The sequence below is a fragment of the Ciconia boyciana genome, chromosome 9, assembly GCF_034638445.1.
Source record: "Ciconia boyciana chromosome 9, ASM3463844v1, whole genome shotgun sequence".
In the NCBI taxonomy this organism is placed as follows: domain Eukaryota; kingdom Metazoa; phylum Chordata; class Aves; order Ciconiiformes; family Ciconiidae; genus Ciconia; species Ciconia boyciana.
The window spans coordinates 35,401,010-35,424,026 of record NC_132942.1 but is presented as its reverse complement, the minus strand read 5'-3'; the positions used below and the strand labels follow the sequence as shown (position 1 = coordinate 35,424,026).

General features: G+C 35.5%; 1 protein-coding gene across 2 annotated transcripts in view; it reads left to right on the top strand.

Moving 5' to 3' along the window:
• Nucleotides 1-23,017, top strand: part of LOC140656696 (transcription initiation factor TFIID subunit 4-like) — a 150,344-nt gene that overhangs the window by 95,364 nt on the left and 31,963 nt on the right. For both annotated transcript variants that reach the window (XM_072872722.1, XM_072872721.1), the window contains exon 14: nucleotides 8,294-8,416. In XM_072872722.1, coding sequence (XP_072728823.1) covers nucleotides 8,294-8,416 — 123 coding nt within the window. The remainder of the gene's footprint in view (nucleotides 1-8,293; nucleotides 8,417-23,017) is intronic.

Here is a 23,017-nt window from a genome sequence, read left to right as displayed (position 1 = left end):
GTTGTTTGAGGAACAGTATAACCAAAACCAGACCAAATGTGCTGGAGCTCCAACAGCAGTTTTTGAGGGATGAAGAGATGTAATGATTAAGGTTACTGGAAGGACAAAAAAAAAAACCAACCCCACGTTGTAGAACTTTCAGAGGAATTTGAGGGATATCTTTCTAAAAAAAGTAATTATTATACGTTGTATACTATAGATAGGAATATGTAGCTTAAGAGATGGTTGGAGAGTTGTAGAAATAAATGGTTTTAAGTTAAACTAAAATAGTGCATTGTATTTGGAAAATCAAAAAGGCAACCAACCAAGAATATACAGAATTAACAAAAAGAAGTTCATAGATACCCATAAAAAGCATTAGTTGATTAAAGGGACTAGTGGGATGAGAAGAACTTCAAACTATTTGGGGAATAAAATAGTACTAGAGACAAAAATATGCTAAAAAATGACAATACTTTCTAAAATCACACTCAAAATTTGTCATGCTTTTGATTTTTTGTAAGCTATGAGCAATCTCTTAGGGAGACTTCCAAGAAAATTAAACCTACGACTATGAGTGTATATGAATCAGTTCAGACAGTATGTGGTCTTGAGTAGTAAGGAGATAAAATTCTAGTTTTACTGATAATTATTTTAAAATTGCATTTAACTAGGTAATGTACATGACTTGAGAAAATTACAATTAAGGCTTTTCTTCAGGGAAAAATAAAAATGAAAGGCAGGATGCACCTGGCATTTTCTGTATCAGAAGTTTGACATATATTGTGTCGAAAGTAATAGGGCAAATGTTAATGGAAAATTTGAGTAAACTTCTAAAACATAATGAAATTAGATGTAATAAACATAAGCGTCTATTGTAAGAAAGACACTTGGTCAAAAGTATCCCAATTAAGGTTCTAGAACTGTATTCAGATGCTCATTATTTCGAGAAACATTCATCTTGGGGGCTGAAATGTTCCCAGCTTAGTCTTTGCCTAGGGTGATTTTTTCAAACACTATGCAATAATTTTCGACTGTTGTTAAAAGTGTGTGGGAAAGAAAAAAAAGAAGAAAAAAAGAAAAAAAACCCCAAACCACACACACCTTTTTCAGTAAAGTAAAATCTTGATCTACTTCAAATAGATGTACAGCCATTGCAAGTGATGATTGGAGCTGTTACTGAGTTGTGGAAGAATGCTTGTGGAGAAGTAGCATCCAGTTTTGTATTGAAGAAAATTAGATATATTTTGGCAGAGCTGTGAATGTTTAAAAGTTTCACAGAATGTGTCCGCTATATGATTTGCTATTATACATGTAAAACTTCTCTGGTATTGCATTATTGCAGTGCCACTTGTAAACTTCAGCTACTTTGGACCAGTTTCTTACCAGTCAATGTTCTATTTCTGTAGGAGTTCTGCTGACCTTTAGAGACTTCAGTAATGCAAAAGAGAGGCGGTAGCTTAGCATGGGCATTCTGCAGACATTATCTGTTTTTCAAGACAATCTCTCTGAAGTTCACTGATGTACTGATCCTTCTTGATCATTGTCCTGGACTTGTTGAGGTTACTGCCAGCATTTTTAACGAGTTTCATTTTTTAATGGCACCTTCTGTTGTGGACATCTTGGGACATGTGTAAATGGTTCCACATTTCAGGCTCTCCTCAGCAAAAAAGATGTTTTTCCAGGGGGTGTAATCACTGCCTGAGACTGATAGATATATGTTGCAGAACCATCAATTAAGACAAGCCTTTCCCAGCATATGACCCTGTTATCAGGAATTAAACCATCCATCGCAAACAGAATTAGGAGGGATCTCCATTGATGCCTATTGGCTAGAAATCAATGCTTAAATCATTGTTTATGTGATCTTGCTTTCATCAAACACTTCTGCCATTTAGCTCTCTCCGTTGCCAATTTCCTGTTCGGTGTTCATTCCTGGCTGTCTTCATTCTTGATTGCGGTTTATAGTCTGTCGATATTTATAGCTTCTGCTGTGCTGTTAGCCTCTTCTCTGTCCTCTTTTCTTCTTCTTAGGTGGTATTTCTGAACTATGTTAGGAATTTTAGGTAGCCAAAGTCTAGTTCTTTGTGGGCTGAGTTGGCTCTGTGGTTACAGAAACTTAATTTTACAACTCAGCTTCTATTCCCCTATCAAATCCTATGTTGACAGTATTTAAACATACTTGACTACTTCCTCAAGCTCTTCCTTCTTCTTTGCAATCATCTCTGTCTCTCTGTCACTGGGTTATTTTCCTTCCAGGCCAAAAACCATCCCTGATTTCCGCCTGTAGGTAGAGAAACACCTCCTTGACCTTTCTTTCTCTCATGTGGTGCCACTCCCTCTTCTCCCTTCTATTTTTGAAGGTATTTATGTGTAGACTTGAAGCGTTAGAGTTCCAGTCGTCCTCTTGCTTTCTGATCATATTGAAGGAAATTTCTCTTAGTGTAGGAAATTGAAGGAAATTTCCCTTAGCAGCTACAGCTCAGGCCCTTTTTCCATCTACATCTCTGCTTTAAACAAAGCTAATTTCAGTTTGCTTAGGTTTTGCCCTCCATTTGGAGCACATTTTGCCTTCCTTTCAAGATGCTTTTTGCTCATGGTTTTGAACAACTGCTGTCTTTCTGATAACTAATGCAGTGCCTCATTTGCTGTTTGACATTCACTTTTCCTGTGGATTCAGGTGAGCAAGCGAGATTCACTGGGATGTTTGCATAGCTGACATTAACAGTCTTATTTCTCATGAGAGATTCACTTTTGTGCTCACTGAAGAGGAAGAATTCTCTGTTGACAGTACAGATTACAGCCACTGCTAGGCCATTTAATGTTCTGGATTGGAGGTGTTTGACTTGAGATCTGTGGGTGTTTATACCAAGTATCCAGCATTTGTTTTACAATTGTCTTTGCTGACCAAATTCATACCTTGAACAAATCCATAGAATTTATTCCTCTAGACATAACTTCCTTGAATTTACTCTTGTTTTAGTTGATCTTGTAGAAAAGTGGAAAATAATCTTCACTGTTCTCTGTGGTTATTATAATACTAGTTAGAGTAACGGATGGGGGATTTAGTTCTTAGAGAAATGTTTAAAATGAATCCATACTTGTCTGTGAAACAGGTGGTTTCTTCCAGTTGTGTGGACTGCCACAACTGCTGGTGGAAGTAGAAATGTAAGAAGAAAAAAAAATTCACTGAGCATATATTCACACTCTATATTTATTTATTTATTAATATCTCACTGACTGTTCTCACAATGGCTTGTAGTGCAGAAAATGCTTAAAGTGAAAAAGGCTTAAAGTAAATGCTTGGTTTCTGTTGCAAAATTATTTACAAAGCATGCCATGAATAAGTGTGTTCTTGGTTTTTGAAAACTATTAAATCTAGATTTTAAGATCTAATGTTGATACTTCAGATAGACATATAGCTGTCTTCCTTGTGGCATATGGCTTGTGGCACTTCTTTCTGAAATACCTAAATGTATCATAACAAATAATGATCTAAGGAAAACAAATTAAAATTTTAGAACCTCTATTGTTAGCTCTGCTTTATTAAAGTAGTGAAGTAGTGTTCTTTCTGTAGTTTTAATGTTATGCCACTGTCACAAATAAGAAAATTTCATTGTGTGAAATAATATTGGTGCCTAATTCTTATACTGTACTTTTCATCAAAGGGATCTCTTTAAGTTAAAGTTGTCATTAAGTAATTAAATACCTCTCAGTAAGTAAATGGCATGCTAAAAATAAATTGGGATCAGATAAGGAGCAAGGAACAGCATCTCCTTTGTAAGCATTTTTCTTGTATAATATATTGGAATATTTGTCTGTGTTTTAGATAAATATTTTGACTTTCAAAAAAGTTAATTGTTGTTGATTAGTGTGGTTCTGAAAGCATTGCTTCCTTCCCAGAGGGCAGAAATTTTAATATGCTATTGATAAATATATCCATGTTAATTGTGATGAAGGCAAGTTAAAGAATGATACCACGTCAGCAGTCCAATATGAAAATGACAGTGTGAATGAATGCAGCTATCAACGGTTGCATCTTGTTGGCTGATGTAGTGAGTTAGATTCATTTCTGCGAAATCATGTTAATTAACAGGAAATTTATTTATTTTATTAGGATGTATAGATATTAACAGGTGCTTCATTTGTTTAAATATCCAGAAATTATTAACTGGCTTAGTTATAAGATAAACTATGTTGTAATAACAGGCTGCTTTCTTACTTTAAAATATAATTGATCATGTAAAGTAAGAAGCTTAAGTAGCTTTAGTTTCACAGGTACTTTTAAGCATAATTTCAGAACATTGAAGATGGCTACGTTTAATTCACGTTATTCTTAGCGCTGAGAATTTAGAGGGTGATGACTTTGGAACTATGTATGCAAAACTGGTTGCAAAGTCATTTCCACTTGATGTAGAGAATATGGTTCCAGAGTATACTGGGGAAAAGAGCCTCCACTGGTCAGGGTCGTGCATTTGGCATCTGGTGGTACAAGAGGTATGTCTTAAAAGTAATCTCTGTTGACAGCAAAGTAGAGTAATTAAATCTACATTAATTACACAACTCCCACAAAACTGTTTGGCTATTCCTAAACTTCTTGCAAGATACCTGCAATAACCATATCGGGTTTTATGACTATTAAAAATAGTTCATATCTCCATGGCATTCATTTTTAAAAGCTCCTGTTGGATCAGATATTACCAGCCACATTCATGTGTAAATATCTTTGAGAGGTATAGTGTCCCCTTCTTTTGAACCAAAGCCAAGATACTTTTTTTTTTTTTTTTTTAACAAAGATTATGATTGGGGATAATATTTTTGATGAAGAGTCAGATGATGAGTAGGAAAGAGATTTGGTACAGCTAATCTGATGTGTAGGGGTATGAAAAAAACAGAAGTATGTGACTTGGAGATGGAAAGAAGAGAAAGTTGGAGTGGGGATATGAAGAAGCCAACAATGGTGGTTAGTCTGCTCTGGGATGTTAAATAACATCCAGGAATCTTGTCAATGTCTTGCTGGTAAGTATCCATAAACTGCAAAGGTGTCTTATTGTAAGCAAATTGATAGTTAATAGTGAGTATGCAAAGATGTTCCCTTAAACCAACTGGAGTAGACTAACCACTGCAGATGAATGCCTCTGTTGGTAACTGGTATCAGGATCATAATTCTTTTGATTATTTTTAAATGTAATTTTATGATCCTCTGCCTTCAGATGAGCTTTTAAAAAAAAAAAAGATCAGTGATAACTAATTTTTAAGAGAGTGATGAGAATTTGTGTAATATATTTCAAATATTTCAACGCTTCAGCCCTTATTTTATAAAACGTCAGGATACTGTGATCTTACTCATAATGCATGTGTGTTTGATGTATTTGATATGTTTTGACCAACATTCATTAAGATTTACATAAGAAGGTTGTTCTTTTCTATTGTAGTATACCAAGGTGTGTACTGTAAAACCAATATCAGAAACTTTATTGTGGTTTTGTCTGGAGTTTTTGTACCTGGCAGCATATTCCTTATGTATTAAAGTAGTGTCTGTTAGTCCCACCGGGGCTAGATGGTAAGTAAGGCACGTAGTACAGGAGGATCCACGTCTGGAGAGCTTATAGCCTGAATGGACAAGCTGGGTGAAGCGGGGTGAGAGGCACAGGGAAGTGAAGGGAAAGGTCTTGCTGGTATTCACCCAGTGTCAGTAGAACAGAGCCCAGCTCCCAGCTCCTGTCATGTGCTAAATTACAGGTAGTTGAAAATCTTATGCGTTTGTTTGGGCAATCAGTGCTAGGCTAACACATTTGTCAAAAATTAGTATGTGATATCAAGAACTATGTTTAGCTCTTCTCACTGAATAAAAAAGAAAGGACAAAGAACCTGAGGACTAAATGAGTGCAAACCCTTCTGCAGACTCTTGAATCTATTCCATGTTTGCTTGGTAAAACAGCACCAGAAGCTTTGCAGGTTTCAAAGTGAGGGCAGGATTTGTCCCACTATGTGGAATTTAGCGAAATGCCATGTTTTGCTTTACAATTTGCATGTGCAAAAATAAAAAAATACTAAATTATAGTTCTTAGAGCAACTTTTCAGAGGCACTATGTGCTTATATTACATGTTGAAACAAGCACTGTATATTGCAGTACAGGTATTATAAAGAGCCAAGTAAGTATTAGCTTACAGTTGGTTTGAAAATGGTGACTTTGGATAAGATACTCATATAATAACATTTGCATGATACCAGTTATCTATCAGACTATATTTCTCACCTGCACCTCGCAGGAAACGAATACTTACTCCAGTGCAAAATTTCTTATTCTGTGAAGCCATCCACTCTACAACTTTGTCTGAGATCACTCTAAGCCAGTTGGCCCTCGCTTAAATATTCATCAGACTTCTGATAATTGTGATAACCCTTATAGGCTGGCAAGCATGGCAAATTAGCAAAAAGATGATTGATCTTTTTTTATATGCAGTTTTATCTTCAACCTTTCCTGGATATATGTTATACTATAGTAATAATTTCTTCTCTAAGGTATTTGCCAGTATCTGGATTTGCACATCTATTTACAGTTGCCTTGAAGCCTCATAATTACAATACAGCTGAAATGTCCATTTTCTTTCCCTGACTACAAATAGGGATCAATCGAATTTTAAATGACTGCTTACGGGCTAGCTTCCGATCATGACCTTTGTAAATGATTAGAGCTCACCACTGTTGCTATCTACCTTGAAAGGGTAAGCGGGCAGGTCTGTCTAACTGGCATTTAATCTGGAAGAGAGCCAAAGATATTTGAGCTAAAAACCTAATATGAGTTGGCAAAGAGAAGTATGTATAGACCTTTGCACTATTATTTAGATATTTTTCCACATTCCTTTTTTCTATTTAGGAAATTCCTTTATCCTGTAGATAAATGGGATGTGTATTTGTAGATAATTTTATATTGAAGATATGATAATATCTGAAGCTGCAAAATATATAGCATAAAAATGTGAAAAATGTTTTTTCAAACTCTAAATATACTGAATTTTCTTTTTCTGAAGAATGTCAAGATATGTTGCATTGCTAAATGAATAAACGTGAAAAATGCAGTAAATAGGATGCATGAAGTGGACCTGCTTTTTCTAGGCAGAAGTGAATGGAGAAAAGATACCATACGTTGGTACTTTTTTGTTTAAACCTCCTTTCCTTTTAATACTGACCAAGATAGCTCAGGCCCCGCTTGTATATGCAGCCCCCATGCAATTAATGGCTGAGACACTTCTATCTACACTTGTCAGTTCAGTTTTATTTTAATGAAGAATTGTGCCTGTGCCATACGATGTTTGTATTACCACTACTGAATTTCTTGAGGTAGTGTTCTGTGCGTTTCTGTTGAAGTGGGAACAAGTATGACATCAATGAGATTAGAAAACAAACACCTCCTCTGAATTTACTGAAGGATTTTGCAAACCTAAAGTTTTTAAATTAATAAGAATGATTACTAAGAGCTATGAATGCTTTTATCTAATTAACATCATATGCTGCATTACCTAATCAATTATTCTTGTGTAGTATTGATGATCAGAATGTTTATTAAAGTAATGTTGTTCATGGGAATATGTCTCTTACCATTAACTCTCTAAAAGGATTCTACAGGTTATAATGAATGTGCAATCTTACGTCTTCATCATGTGGTGGCCCGAGTATTTGCTTTTATTTTCTGTAGCATGCCACACTGTTATGTAATGCAGCTGGCAGGTTGTTTTCTTAGCCTCAAACTAGTTAAATGTGTTGTTACCTAAATCCTAATCCCAGAAAGCAGTTGTAAATTCAGTTTGTAGGATTTCTGTGTTAGCATTACCTTCTGCTAATGTTTAGATAGAGGTGTTTTATTCATTTAGATATAAATTTTTTTGGAAGCAAATATCAAGTATATTTAAATATTCAAAATCTGAGATGAAAGAAAATGTTTGAGAAATTTTTTGGGGATTTGAATTTGTATTTACACTCTTCATATTAATCTTAAACTGGAGATGTGTAGTTAGTGTATAGTACTTACTGGCTAAGGCAGTTTTCAAGGACAAGGATGGAGTTTTCAAAAACGATTGAGTTATTTGGAAGCAGAAATCCTATGGGAAGTAAAGAGAACTTCTGTATCTTCTTTATTACTCTACTGCAAGGCTGCATGCTTGAGCTGCTAAAATGGCATTTCTAGGAACAGCAAAGTACTGTTAGGGATTGCTCATGTGTGATTTTTACCTGATGCTCACAAGTCTGAGAATAACTTTTAGAAATGACTACAGAATAAAAACTAAAGAGAGTTTTTTCTTTCTCTAATAGATGCAGCAACAAGAACTTGCACAAATGAGGCAGAGGGATGCCAATCTAACTGCATTGGCAGCTATCGGTCCCCGGAAGAAACGGAAGCTTGATTCACCTGGACTACTTACTATAGGAGGAGAGGTATATGTCTATACACAGAATAAGAGAACTGATTATTTCAAAACCTAGTAGGAATAACTAGAGATGCTACATGCCAATATTTTCAGTGAACTGTGTAACTTGGAAAAGGTGATACAAATTACTAAATTAGAAGGACTGTGAGTCCAGTTTATCTTACTTTGCCACAGTTAAAATGACATCTTCTCTCTTAGTTTTATTTTTCAAGTGTTAACTTTAAACAGATATTTAAAGAGTATTTTAAAAAGAAGTTAAACCTGAGGTATAGGTCTCCCCCTAAAAATGCTCACTGCCTTTATACTGGTTTTCTCCTCTGCATAATCCAAAGGAAAACAGGAAACAGTAGGGCATGAAGCAATATCCGGAAAAACATAACTGCAGCATTGCTTAGTTTGGACCAAGAGCTTGTAGTAATACCAGTAAGTGTGGTTTTGTGATGAATATGTGTCAAAACTTTTTACAGAATGGCTGGTTGTCTCCTGCAACTGCAAAGACGAGTTTGTAATCATTCTAAAATGTATGTTATTTTAATAAGAATACTGTGCTTTAGAAGTAGAATCAGACTTGTTAGTGTGATTCTCCTGTTACCTTAAATGGAGAAGTAGCTATACTACACAATGCAATGCAAAATCCTCAAAAGCAGGATATGTTAACCAAGGTGGAGAACGAGGGTAACATAGCTGCATTACCTTGGATAACTCTTAGAGAGTACTGTGTTGTTTAGTACAGATATAGTTGGGCTTCTTTTGTTTCTGCTAAATATGCCTACACAATAGGAGTCAAAGTAATTTTCCCTACTATATGTCTGTTCTGAGGAAAATGCAAACATTTTTGTTTTGAATAACTAACAGTTTTGGCTCAGACGTTTGACTGTCTAAATGCCAGGCCTTTCCAAAGGCCTTTTTGTTTCCCATTTTGGATAGCTTTTATCTGACTTCTGTCTCTCTTTTCATGTGCTAAGATTAGTGCTAAGGAATGGGCTGAGCTAGGAATAGAAGTGGTCTTGTTTATATTCTAAAGTTGACTTACGACTTCAGATATGTAGGAGGTGCTCCCGTTTTCTGGTCAAATTAGTTTCAGACTGAGGGAGCTTCCTGGGTTTTGTGTTGTCCTCTTACATTCCCTTCCTTTCGGTCTCCCTCCTTGTCTTGCATTCAGTAAAGCATTCTGTTCTCCTCTGTATGCACCTGTAAGAAATCCTGCAGCAACAAGCCAAAAGAAGCTTTCATTAGAAGCTCAGTTGGATAGTGATAGCATTGGCTTTCACACAGGATTCATTTAAAAATAATTTGAACCTTCTAATAATACATGGATCCCTTCAGATTTTAACAAATGTACATTCCCCACTTGTCTTTACTTGACCAAAGGAGTATTTTGTCCTAAGTATCAGAATTTAATTTTTATTGTCTATTACCCCTTTTAAAAATGATCCTTTTTTAAGCTTTTATAGTTTGATGACCCAAATTGTGGTCACCTTTGGCAAAACATTTTATTCAGAGCTGTATGCCTGAATGGATTTATGGTGAACAGTTTCCTTCTCTTTCTAGAAGCTCCTTTCTCTCCTGGCACACTGCTTCAAGGAAAGATAAAGGTCTGTGGCAAATTCCAAAGGCTTTGGGAGATTTTTGCCTCCTTTTGTTGCTCCCCTAGTCCAAATTTTGCTGAACTTCTGTGTTATTCAATTGCTAAATTATCCTCGAAGTTTTTGCCGATACATGGATTTCCTGGAGTCATGAATTGTGTGGATCTTCTGCCAGTTCAGACTGAATTGCTCCCATCCCTCTCCTCTTAGCTTCTAACCATCCTGGCCAACTCACATTGGTGCCTGGCTGCAAGCTGATTTCAAGGACTTGGATACTGTATCTGGATTAGTCAATGTATTTTCTGGGGATAGGATAATAAAGCATTGTAGAAGCTGTGTCATGCAGGTTGGCTGCTAGAAACTCTCTGTTATTCTTCTGAGCTACTCATTAGGGCTGCGATGCAGAAATAAACTCAACTCCTCAAAAATGTTTCACTCTAAAAAGGTACTGGAAATTTGCATTGTTTGTCTAAGACTATCTGATTTCTCTTCTTTGGATTTCTGGAGATTATAAACAATGTAGAAAACTATTATAAGACTCTGTCCTGTCTTACAGACATCCCCTTAGCCCAATTCCACCTTCAGATGTCTGACTTCCACCATGGTCTGTGACCCTCTGATTTCTCTAAGCAATTTCTAAGCTTCTTAAGATAATCTCTGTTTGCAAGGTCTGACTTGGCAAGAGCTTTCTTGGCCTGCCCTTTTTTTTGTCAGAACGTCCAGTTTTTGTCAGTGAAGTTGCTGGTCTCGTCATTAATCTTTTTTGACATATATGTCTGCTTTTGTTGCAGCTGGGACACTGCATGTTTGCTGATCCAAAGAGATATCATTTACAAATCATCCCACCCCTGCATGTTACATTTTTTTTCCTTTACTGAACTAACTCTTGTTTGATATTTTACTTAGTTGCATTGGCCATTTTTTTCAATGAGAAGTGTTGGATTTCAGTCCAACTTCTTGGTTCAATAGAAATACTAGCTCACGATTTCTCTCTGGATAATTGGATCTTTTTAATAATACCCTTTTGATCTGAGCAGGAGGTCAATTTAGGGAGCAGTGATGGTTATTTTGCTTAAGAGAAAAGTTGATGGAAAAGCTTAGTGTTTCTGTGATCAAGTAGTGTTTGTTGTATACAGAGAAACAGCTCTTATACAGCTTTTATAAATGTGAAAGCTTGTGCTCATAATTGCAAATATTTTTCCACCAGCACTTTGTTCAAGAGTGTTTTCTTTAAACTTATTCTCTGTCTCACATTGCCAGGGCTCATTTGGACTTCTTTGCTTCTTTTCAAGCCATAGCTAAATAGACTTTTTTTCAGATCGCAGGATTAGTTTAAGTTACCGAGGCCAGGCCCATCATTTGCCTCTTCTGTACTAGTACTTGGGGAGATGGAAAATTAGCAGTTTTGGGGTGAGGTTATTTTTCCATCATATATGTTCTTTGATTCACTTCGTGCAGCCATATAAAAAATTCCTTTCCAAAAAATGGGGAAAAACGATTTTATAGAGAAGTGGATGAGCATGGGCGAGACGTCCTCAAATAACACTGCCACCAAATGTGTAACTAGTTTCAGACTGTGATTACACAGTAGCCTGAACTGATCTGACTGTGATCTCTATACCAATCCCTAGCAGTGCATTCCTGCCCCTTGCCTTTCATTGGCTCTGGCTCTTCTTGTACCCTGTGCTAAGCCATTTCCATTTGATAAATTGGCAGAAAACTAACCTAACAACAATAAAAAGTGAATAGTTTCTGCTTAGCTTGCTGAAGTAGTTTGGCCTAGAGCCCAGTGAGCACTGGAAAAGAAACTTACAACAAGGCAGAGGCAGCAAACTTGAGATCACCTGCTCTTCATTCGCTTTCTTTTTAGTACCTTTCTTGTCTTCTCGTATTTTAGATAATCTGCTAGAAACACAGCTACCTCTGTAGCAGCCAGAAGCTCATCAGTAATTCAGCCTGCTTATTATTATAATGCGGTTTAGATCAAGAGTGAAAGAGAAGGTGTAAAGAGAAATGAGATACTTTTGGAAGAATTCAGCTTCTTCTGCCTTGCAGAGTTGAAAATATTGCATTTGCAGAATTTTACAGTTTTTTAAATTTATGTAATGATACTAGCCAAAATTATTGGAAAATATATTTTAAACGTTACTGCTTTTTGGAATGTAATGCATGGTTATCAAGTTAGGTATCTAACTCCTGAACCATGTTATGCATTTAGCAGCAGTACTGCCTAATTCTTATTTGCTGTGTGGGTCCTGTTAATGCTTGTGTTGGTACACTGCAGTGGATGGTGAAGGTAGGGCAGTGGATGACATACAGGAAAGGGAAGACAGCAACCACTTAAGCTCTTTAGTTAGTATCCTTAAGCACCTCTAATATCAGATTAAAAATAATAAATTTTGAGTTGCTTTTGTTCACCTTATGGATTTTGAATCTATTCAGTTCACATTTTCAAGCTTTTTTCTTGAATTGTAAGGCTTTTAAGAATTAGGATTAAAAATTGGTTTTGTTTATGAAATAGATATTTTCATGTAATTGTAAGTGTTAAAGCTTTAGGAAAAGCATTAACCATCACAAGACTAGATCAGGTAACTTTACAAGTTAAATATTTGAGTAGTGCTAAGGTGGCAAGAATGCAGAATTTGGGTATTTTGAAGTCCCTCATTTTTTACAATGGAATTAAAGTGTAGAGGTGGAATGCAACTATTTTTCTGTATTTAATAATAATAATAATTAAATAATCTGGCTTTTCATCAAGACCTATGGCTAGTATCCCAAAATACATAAATATAGAGTATATGTTTGAAATATCTGAGGGTATAATTTGTTTAAATATCAAGTGAAAGCCCTCTCCTGGTACTTGCTGGCACAGATGGTTTTTGAATACTGAGCTTCCAAAGGCAGCCTCAGGGCTAGTTCAGTGAATCACCGCTTATTGAAGACAGTCATTTTAGGGATAAGAAAAAACCCTCTTTCTCACATAGTGGAAGAGCAGTCATCTTAAGGATATTCAGCAAACTATCCCAAACACCATCTTCCACAATTTGCAAGACCATATGTTGGGCCAGCACTTAAGGGAGATCTGATATTTTGTGTCTTTTCTCATCCAGTGTATTCCAACCATTATATTAGTCAAGAAAGATAATGTTCTTGCAGACCTGGAAAGTCCCAAAACAACTACAGTTAAAACAGTGATGTTTTGTGTAGAGAAAAGCTAATTACTAAGTGATTGTGAAATGTATTTTGGGTACAAGGCACCACATTTTTTAATTAAATTCATCTTTCAGATGGTATAATTTGAACATTTTAAAGCTGTTTTCATGTTAAGGTTTTGTATAAAACATGATTAAGATTCTGGTTTCAGACCTGGAAACCTGTGTTACACCAGAGACTTCCAAATGCAGACATAGAAAAGTTACTTAATATTCCTCTCTATCAGATCTTTATACTACTAGTGATTCCTAATTTCTAAGTGGAAATGTAAGGATTAATTCATGATTATTTGGGGGGGCACTTGGGTACTATGACATAGTTGGAAAAAAGTACTTTTGACTACAGCCTCTTTTTAGTTATCCAGGACTGAACGTGATTAATTTGTTTGCACACATTACAGCTGGCATTCTCACTTCATGCTTGGGTTATCCATAGACATTTCAGCAACCCCTGCAAATGTTCCTCAAATCCATTGTTAATATTTTAACAATACTAAGAAGAAATCAGGATACTAGGTAATTTTCACTTTGGAATGGGTCAAACATGATAAAAAAAGTATGACAGAGCTGTCTCTTGGAACACCTGGCCTTGTTTCCTTCCTTTCTTGCCCTTTTAAACAAAATTAGATGTATAGTGTGTCTTGCAGAAGCCTTTGTTGCAGAAAGGTTATGCACTGGGTTCTCTCCAAAGTGTCTACTCAAAGAATATCATGCAGATTTAGAAGTTCATGAATCAGCCAACGTAACTGTGAGGCATAACTGCTTCTGACAGACCTGGAAGAATTGGAACCGGTGAATAGTCTTTTATTTTGGGGGAAAAACACCAGTCAGTGGGATTGCCATGCTCTGAGCAAATCTTTAGGCTATTCCCTCACCTTTTTGGAACCAAGGTAATTTTATGGCATCCACTTTGAAAGATCCTTGGAATGACTTGTTCTACAACTCAAGTCTCAGCTTGGTCTTCATACTGTATAGTTGGCTCTTGATAAATTACTTTTTGTTTTAAGTGGTCAAGATATGTTTAGAAAGCACTGGAATCTAAAGATCTTTTACACTTGTTAAGCTTGAGTTATATGAAAGCAGATACAATAGACCAGAACACCTTTTGCAAGTGTTTATGGTCCAAGAAGTTAAAGCTTGTTTTTTGCGCTTTTAAACCTCTAGACTAACAGCAGAACAGGAGGAATTTTTATGATTTATTGTATCATTGCCTTTTCAAGCACTCTTTGCTCCATGTATCACTGACATGATAGAATGCAGTGGTTATCTCAGACCTGTTTTGGTGTAGGATGTCACTGCTGCTGACAGTTATGATTTCATTTGAGGTATCCCAAAACTATCAGTCAAATATATGGGTTTGAATTTTCAAGGAGACAGAAGAAAGTTAAAGAGTCTGTCCTTATAATTTTTTTATGGAATTACATGCATAGTACTATATGAATCTTTTAAAATCTCAAGTTTAGCTTCAGCTTCTCTGGCTCGCTTTACATCCTGTTTTCAAAAGTCAAATAAATATTAAAATAATTCCCAAGAAATGTGTTAATATCTATTTGAAAATCAGTCTTTTGAAAGACTATATAGATGTTCTCCTAATTAATAGTTGCACCTATTTTTCTCATTCTTAAATAAATTAGATTTCAATTTAAAAATAAATTGCCCCAATGATGAATTTCCATTTTTAAAAATTTAATTTCAAACTGTGTTTTAGCCCATGACAAACAAATTCTATTTTTTTTAGAATTCTGGTTTTATTTTGTGAAACAAGGTTTGTAAACATTACTGTAATGCATTTTACAGACTTAACAGTAAAAAGTAGGAAGGCACTAAAGATGATGGATAATGCTATGTTTACATTGATGATTAAAAATTCTAATTTGGAGTGAATGTATAGAAGCACATTTCTGTGCCTGCTGCAAACAGGCCGGAATAGAGACAGTGAGTCAGGAGGCAGTAGAACAATTTTGCATGGATCTCAGTTGACAGGAGGAAAAAGCCAGGCAGCAGTGCAACAAAATATAAAGTGGCTCTGTGCCAGCAAAAACATTCTTTTTTACTAGTAGAACAGGTTTGCATATGGTATGTATTCCTTTGATCTATGTAACACAAAATATTCTGACAGGGGTTCAATGATATTAATCATTTTTCCTTATTGGCCAAGACAAATTTGATTTTTACTTCATTGGGAGATGGAAATGGTAGTTGATCCCACCTGACTGCATGGTGTTGATCTAGCACACAGAAGGAGACCGTGAGAGCATTTCTTTCTCTGCTTTTCAAAGGTTTCTTACTGGAGTCTTAAATAGTGTTTTGTTGGTTTTTTTAAATTAAAATCCTCCTCCTTGGTTAAAAAAAAGGAAAAAAAAAGTTTGCATTTTTAAAAAGAAAATAATTTTATCAATGTGGTAATATTAAATACAATCTTTTTATTTATGGATACTTTATAAATAGAGTGTGTGCAGCTTATTAGCGTGGAAAATGAGAATTTGGCAAAATTACTTTTGAGTAGTTAATAGTTCATCCATTATTTGTCAATCCCTATAGAGGTCTGCTGCTGTTACTGTGAAAGAGCATTATTTTTCTTCTTGCAAAAGGCAGCTACCTTGAGGATTTGTGGGGACAGAGGGTATGTGAGTTTGGTTTTTGTTTGGAGGTTGTTTTGGTGTTTGTTTTTTCTGTATTTTCAATTGTCTTCTCCATTTGTCTTCCTGATTTTCAGACACTGAAGGATAAAATATATTTTGCAACCTCTCTTTTTCTGACACTTATTATTCCAGAATTTTTCTTTCTTCTGGCTAAATAAAACTGATAAGACTAAGAGAAAGAAAGTCTGAAAGGGTCTAGCTGAGGGTTTGTCAAAATTGACTTTAGTCTCTCCATTGACTTCAGAAGGTAAGGCCCAAGGTGCTATGACATTTTTACATGTCAGTGAAAATAATTTTTAAAACCTGACCAGAAAATTTCCAAGGTGCAACTTTTCAACATATACATGGAAAGATTTAGACCTGTATCTTAAAGTGGCAATGCTTGTCTTTTAATTGATCCTCCTCTATAAGAGTCAGATGAATCATCAAATAGATTAATTTCCTTCTCCCTTCCATCCCATTCAATGCCAGATAAATTTTGTGGAATAATTTCTTTTCTTCTTGGCTAAAAAATCCTTTACTGAAGCTGAGGTTTTGAACAAGTCTAAAGAACTTGAAATTTATTAGGATGCCCATTTTTGGATATTTCCAGCCAGATTCTTTACAGGAAGTCAAGTAATATATTGGTCATACAAAGAGTGACAATTAGTGTAACAGTAATTTAACATTTTAGTTTACCCTGAGCCTTTAGGCAAACAGGCTTGAAGTTCAAGGGAATCCTGTTGCCAGCTTCTAATGTAAACACCTTACCTAGAAGTACTGAAGAGAACTTTTTGTTATTTTACCTGATGTAAATTGTAGAACCTAACCGTTGTCCAAGTCCCCCTCCCAAACAACAGTATCTAAACTCTGCTTCTGTTAAGTCTTGACTATTTCAGAGACCCTCTTCTTATGGGGTAATTAAATCTATCGGGGAGTCTCTTTTACATTTCATAATGTAAGATACAGAGAAAACAGTTTGAAATAATCAGACAAGCTCCTCTTTCTTGAAAATGTGAAGTTATCTGTGCAAGCTTTCTAAAGTCTTGCAGGAACTCTGTGTTGATGCTCCTTAAATGGATCTTGCCACCACTATGTATTACGATACAGTTGAACGTTGCCTTACAATATTCTGTTGATAAGAAAAGGAGAGGTTCTTGAATTAAAAAAAAAAAAAAGCCTGACAGATAAACAGTTCATTTAGAACTTGCTGTCTTATTATGTGTAGTAAAAAATTATCCCTTCATTTTAAGTAGCTCTAATCGGAAAAAAAGCTCAGTGTTTAAGAAAGAGGAATGAAGACAGGCCTTTCATGGTTTCCTTTTACCAGATACAAGTCTTCCAAGATTGTACTGTAAGTCTGAATGGTTTCTTTATCAGTTTGGGATATTTCATGTGTATATATTATTCATATGTATATGTGCACAAATTTTAGAGTCAGGTCCCTACTACAGGTTTCGTAAGTGATGTAATTATGAAATGACACAATATCAGCAGTTTGTGGTGCAGGCAAATTTATTGTGATGAACTTTGCTGTTCAATGGACGTGATGTGTTTTTAGTCCCTATGATCTATTCTGTATTGTAAGAGTATTTTGAGCAAACGCTTGTTTAATTTGGAAATGGTTGTTCACACTTCTTCCACCTATGTTGACCAGTCTCCTACTGTCCACATTCCTCTTTTATAATTTGGCTAAAATTTGCCAATGGTAACATTCAAAGGTGTGGCTCAATTATTTAAACTTTGAGCTGAAAGTAGCCTTTCAGCTTTGTTAAAAGCTGTTTACAAGTTTACATGAGCAGTGTGTACTGCACATCCTTTCTTTGTAAGAGAGAGAGTAAAATGGGTCCTGTTTGGCCACATTCACAAGAAGTTAAGCGTTTGAGCTCCAAACCTGCAAGGGCATGTGCACATGCTTAACTTTAAGCACAGTGGTTAGTTTGTTTGAAGTTAGTAACATGCCTCGTGTAGAACCTTAATTACCCGTAATAAGCTTTTGTTGGATCGCTGTGTATGTCAGTGTTCCTGTCAATCTCATCGTGTTTCCTACTGCATGAACTCAGGTTTGCTAAGACGTAACTGATTCTGATGTAGGAAATGCTTTATTTCTCTTTTTTTCAATGGTAAAAACAAGGTTTTCCTTCTGGAAATTGGCACATCACACGCTTTTGAAAAGTCTCATGTTGTTTGACCACAAAAGTCTTTGGGACTATCAATGTGTGTTAAATGCAGGTTTATGAAGTTTCCCAACGTGTCTTGAATATTACAGGCTGTATTTTGCTTTCAAAGAAATAATATAGTAAAAATATCTGATAGTGGGATCTTCGTCTTGGTGTTCGTTTTGTTACATACTCTCTTCTAGTGAGTGACTAGGAAAAAAGGGGTTTTTGTTTTTGTTTTGCCTGGAGTCAAACAGGAGCATGCTGGTTAAAGGGATTCTGTGGGGGAGTTGGGCTGGAGAGGGCCTGAGGGAACTCGGAGAGACATCTACCACCAGCAGCTTGTCTGTGCTAGCTAATTATAGCTAGGGTACTGTTTACTTTAGTGGTATACTCCTTATTTATTAGTTACTTAGTTACTGCTTGCCTTCAAGTTACAGGCTTGCAGCCAGTTGCTGCAGGGGAGGTGCAATAGGAAGGGAAGGGCATCATGCAGTACTGCAGATCACAACTCCCCGACCTTGGCATATTTTTTTAAACTGTTTTTTTTTGTTGTTTTTTTTTTTTAATATAGACAATGGGAGAGACAGTCAAAAAGAAAAGTAGACAAGTTAAAAAATGGGAACAACTTAAGGAAATTTTTTACAGTCTAGAGGGACTGTGGTGATAACATTGTCATGACTGTCTCCATGACTTATCAATCAAACTGGGTTTTTTTCCCTTCTTTTCCTCTTGTCTTCAGAGCAAAATCTCGCTTTTTGGTCTATGTGAAGTGCCATTGATTTGAATATAATTACTATTTTTATACCTTTTTTAACTGGTACCACTTTGCGGGAATCTGGAGTTAGTTTCATGGGGCAGTTTCACTAACTGGTAAGTTAGTTTCATATCGGCACTTTTCCAAGCATGAGTGAATCCATGCACACATATTTCACATAGTTAACTAAAACTAAGTTAAACTTTTATAAAGATTGTGTGTGGAAACCGTAAGTGATTTGAGAGTCCCAAGTCATTAAGAGTCAGACTCCTAGGCCTTTGAACCACTTTGGGAAATCTTACCCTAATTCACCCTCTCATTTTTATGATGAGCTTTGAGCAGGGCCCGTGGATTAGCTATCTGAAGGAGGTAGTGCAGTAGACCTATTTCCACTGCTAGTTTTGCAGTTGCTTTTGTTATTCTGTTTGTAGTAATTTTAGTATTATAATTATCTCGGCAAACAAAAGGACAAAGAACAGTAGTGTTGTACGGGGAGGCAAATGAAGACAATTATGAGATTTTCTGCAACTGTATGTGCAAAAGTAGAAGATACCGTAAATAGTGATTTCCATGCTTTAGCAGCATGGAAATGTAGTGTTTTAATTATCAATAAAAGAGATATTTCTCCAGTCTTTTTGAGCATGACAGTCTCTTGCAAAGCCAGGAGCATAACAAGAGCTGAACCTCTCTATGATGGGCCAATTACTGAACAATTTAGAGGAAGCTCTGTCAGGAGAATGAGCATACTGTAAGATCCATAAAAAAGGCAAAGTTTCTATCTCCAAAGGAGAAGGTAGGGAATAAAAGGAGCACAACAGGTTAAACAGCCTTGGCCAAAGAAGTGAGTACCCCTAGGCAGACCAGCATCTCTAATCAGTGGTAGTGGTACTAGCTCTGAGGGGAGGGAAATTCAGACTGGTGCTCTCATGTAACATTAAAAAGGACAAGCAGTCTGTCAGGGGAAACAGTCATTGGCGTGGGATTTCTTCTCTTGATCAAAAAGACAGCAGCACTGCAGCCTGCTTTATCTATAAGGGAGGTGTTGGCAGAATGCATTTTTTTCCCAGGCCATATCACTGGCCTGTGATACGTTTTTCCCAAGCCCTAAAAGAAGTCACCAACTTTTCTCTCGTCGCAGTTTTGTTAATCCCTCTTTTTCTTCTTTTCATTTGTTTTCATTTTTATGCTCTTACAATTTAAAAAAAAAATTTAAGAAACATCTTTACAAACCAGAAGGGGAGCTAAATCTGATGGACCGGGAAAATACACCTGGTGCTTGTGTCCAAAGCCAAAATTAATTTTCTCATCTCTCTAAGTAGTTCTTTATGAATAACATAAAATGCAAGTTCAGTACATTGTTTCCCTTCCCCTCCTTTAATTGAGCTTCAAATCACAGTCTTCTCAACTTCCCCCTCCACACACACACACACACACACCATTGACAGCCATAAGACATCCTCAGCTGTAAGCTACAATGAGATGGGATGAATTTTATGCTGCTGTTGACTTAGTTTTTATCTTACTAAGTAACAGAACAAATCTCTAATGAAGAACTGCAGGTAGTGTTCCTGGCGTGGCTGTCAGCTATGCAGGTAGTCAAAGTAATAATAATTGCCAGTGATGTTAGAAAAAAAAAATCAAGATTTCAAGTATTCTTTTCATTTCATGATATACCTTAAATAACTTAGAACCAATATGGAAGGGCTTCCAGAAGAAAAAAATTAAAATAGAAAGTAGGTTTTCTCTGTTTGAAGAAACGGTAAATAAAAATTACATCTTTGGAAATATTTGACATCAGTGTGTCTCATTTCTTGATTGAGAATCCAGAAGAAGAATTATTTTATTTACTTCAAGAAGTACTTTGAGTCTGAATCTTCAATTAGCTACTTCTTAGTATTGCAAAATGTTCATTCATTTGTTGAGCTTACCTGTAATGGGACAGGTTCTGTGGCTATTCTTGATTAAAGGCAAGAAGAATTACAACAGGTGGTCTGATTCCATGCCAGATCATAACTTTCAGTTTTGAGCATTTGTCGGTGTCCAAATCACTTAAGCAATAATACATTATTTTAGAAAACTCTTAATGAAGATCTAACGAAAGTGTCCAGAATAAAGTCTTAAAGTAATAGGCTAGAGTCAACTCTGTTTATGTTGACTCTGGTCTCTATGTAATTGAATCTATAGATTGTGTACGTTCTGCATTTCAGTTTGACATCTCATCAGTTTGCAGGAATTAATGAAAGTTAAGAATTCTTAATGAACATTTTAATGCTTTTTGGTTGACATTCTTGATACATACTGGAGACTCCCAACATTCCAAGTGTTTTTAAAAATCTCTACCTAGATCTAGTTTGTGGCCCATTAGTTGATGTTATTCACAGTATTTATTAGCTATAGTGATTAATAAGTCAGTTTGACCTATTGGGGTTTCTTTTCTACAGTGCCATATATTAAAAATGTAATGTAATCCATAATTCAGCTTGTTCAGCCTATGTTGAGCAGTGAATCCTGGTTGGTCTGAAGTCAAATGCATTTTTTACACTAGCTCTACTGAGACACAAGGTTTTCTGGACTTCAGACAACTTTTAAAAGGTTATATATTGCCTTTTAAGCCATTTATCCTGGTGGTGATCAAGACCAATTACTGTTTAACATAATTTTTTATATTTCTGCCTTTACAATATAAGTAATATAAATTATTATAATTGTACTAAGTGAGTGGGTGGGAGAAAGCAAAGCAGTGTTTCTTCTTGTGAAAATGTTTCTCCAACTACAGATTCTACAAAATTAGATTTTTGCTTCTTTTATGATGAATTTAACGTAAGTCTTCTAATTTCAAAATAATTCTTTAACAAGGCCTTATCATCTCTAACTTAATTCTGAGTTATTTCATTATACTCTATCTTGAGAGTCATTGCTTTTTAAATTAAACATTTAATCATATAAACCTTAAAAAAAATTATATACTTTTTTAAGGCTTTCACAAGTATATTTTTATCTCCAGCATTCAATTGGTATATCCGAGTAGCTCTTTTCTGAAGAATTCTGATTTGTACTGAATTTCTGATACAGTTTTCCTCCAGAAAAAACAAACCCAAAAGCAACTCATTAATAGCTTTTTCTACCCTCTCTGCTCTCTCCCTCTCAAGACAAAGCTACCTGACTTATGTCTGGTTAGAATGAGCATCACGTAAAATAGACAAATCAAGCTGTGTCAGATTAATCCTCCTTAAGCGGCTTACACTCCAGTTGCATAGAAAGACACCATAACATGGAGAAGTTGTTCAGAATTGACACCAAACTAGAGATTGCATATCAAAGAAAATGCTTTACCTACCTATTCTGAAGTCTACCCTTTAGTGTGAATTGTTCTTCTATATCTGATAATAGAACACTTCTGGCTGGCTGTGCCGTATCATCTTGACATTTGGAATACAGATACATGAGAAGCATGTCATGTTAACAGAACACTACAACAGTCATACTTTGTCTCAATTGATGGGGGAATTGCAGCATACAGAGTAATTCATGTTGACAGTAAGAACTTGCAGATAGGCAGCCTAAAATGGTGAAATCATTATAGAAATTTATTTAACTGGTTGAATGGCCATAGCAGATTGGTTGAGCCAGCCAAATCAAAGAGACTCTGAAGGAGATATCTTCTCTACTGCAATTTTTAGGATTAATTTGTGGCTGGCTTATATATCTTTGGAATGCATGTATTTTTATATTTGAATGCATATACTAATATCAAAGTTAATATTAATTGATAAAATATGAAGTACATCTTTTCATCTCTATTCAGACATCTAAAGGTATTCTTTTCATGGTTAAATTTTGAGGAAAAGTCTTGAAAAGGCAGCAACCATATAATTGGAAATAAACCTATATAATTTTTATTGATATTTAATTCTCCTTAGAAGAATGTGTTAGCAATTTAATGAAGAATATAGTTTTACATCTTGTTTTAATTAATTTACAAAATGTTTTCCAATTGCTTGTTATTCTATGTTTTTAAATCTCTTATCCATGACAAAAATCAGATTTTTGTCTACAGAAATTGGATAAAGATGAGAGTTTACAGGAGGAGCTGCCTTAAGTATTTAAACAATACTATTTATTAAAGAATCTATTTTTACATTTTCTTTCCCTTTTTTTTTCTTTTTCTTTTGCAAGCTGGTACTATACTTTTCTTGCTTACACTTCAAGAGTGTAAGTTCTTTTGATGTGTATTAGCTGCAGCATTATTATACCTAGTTAAAAAGAGGGATGT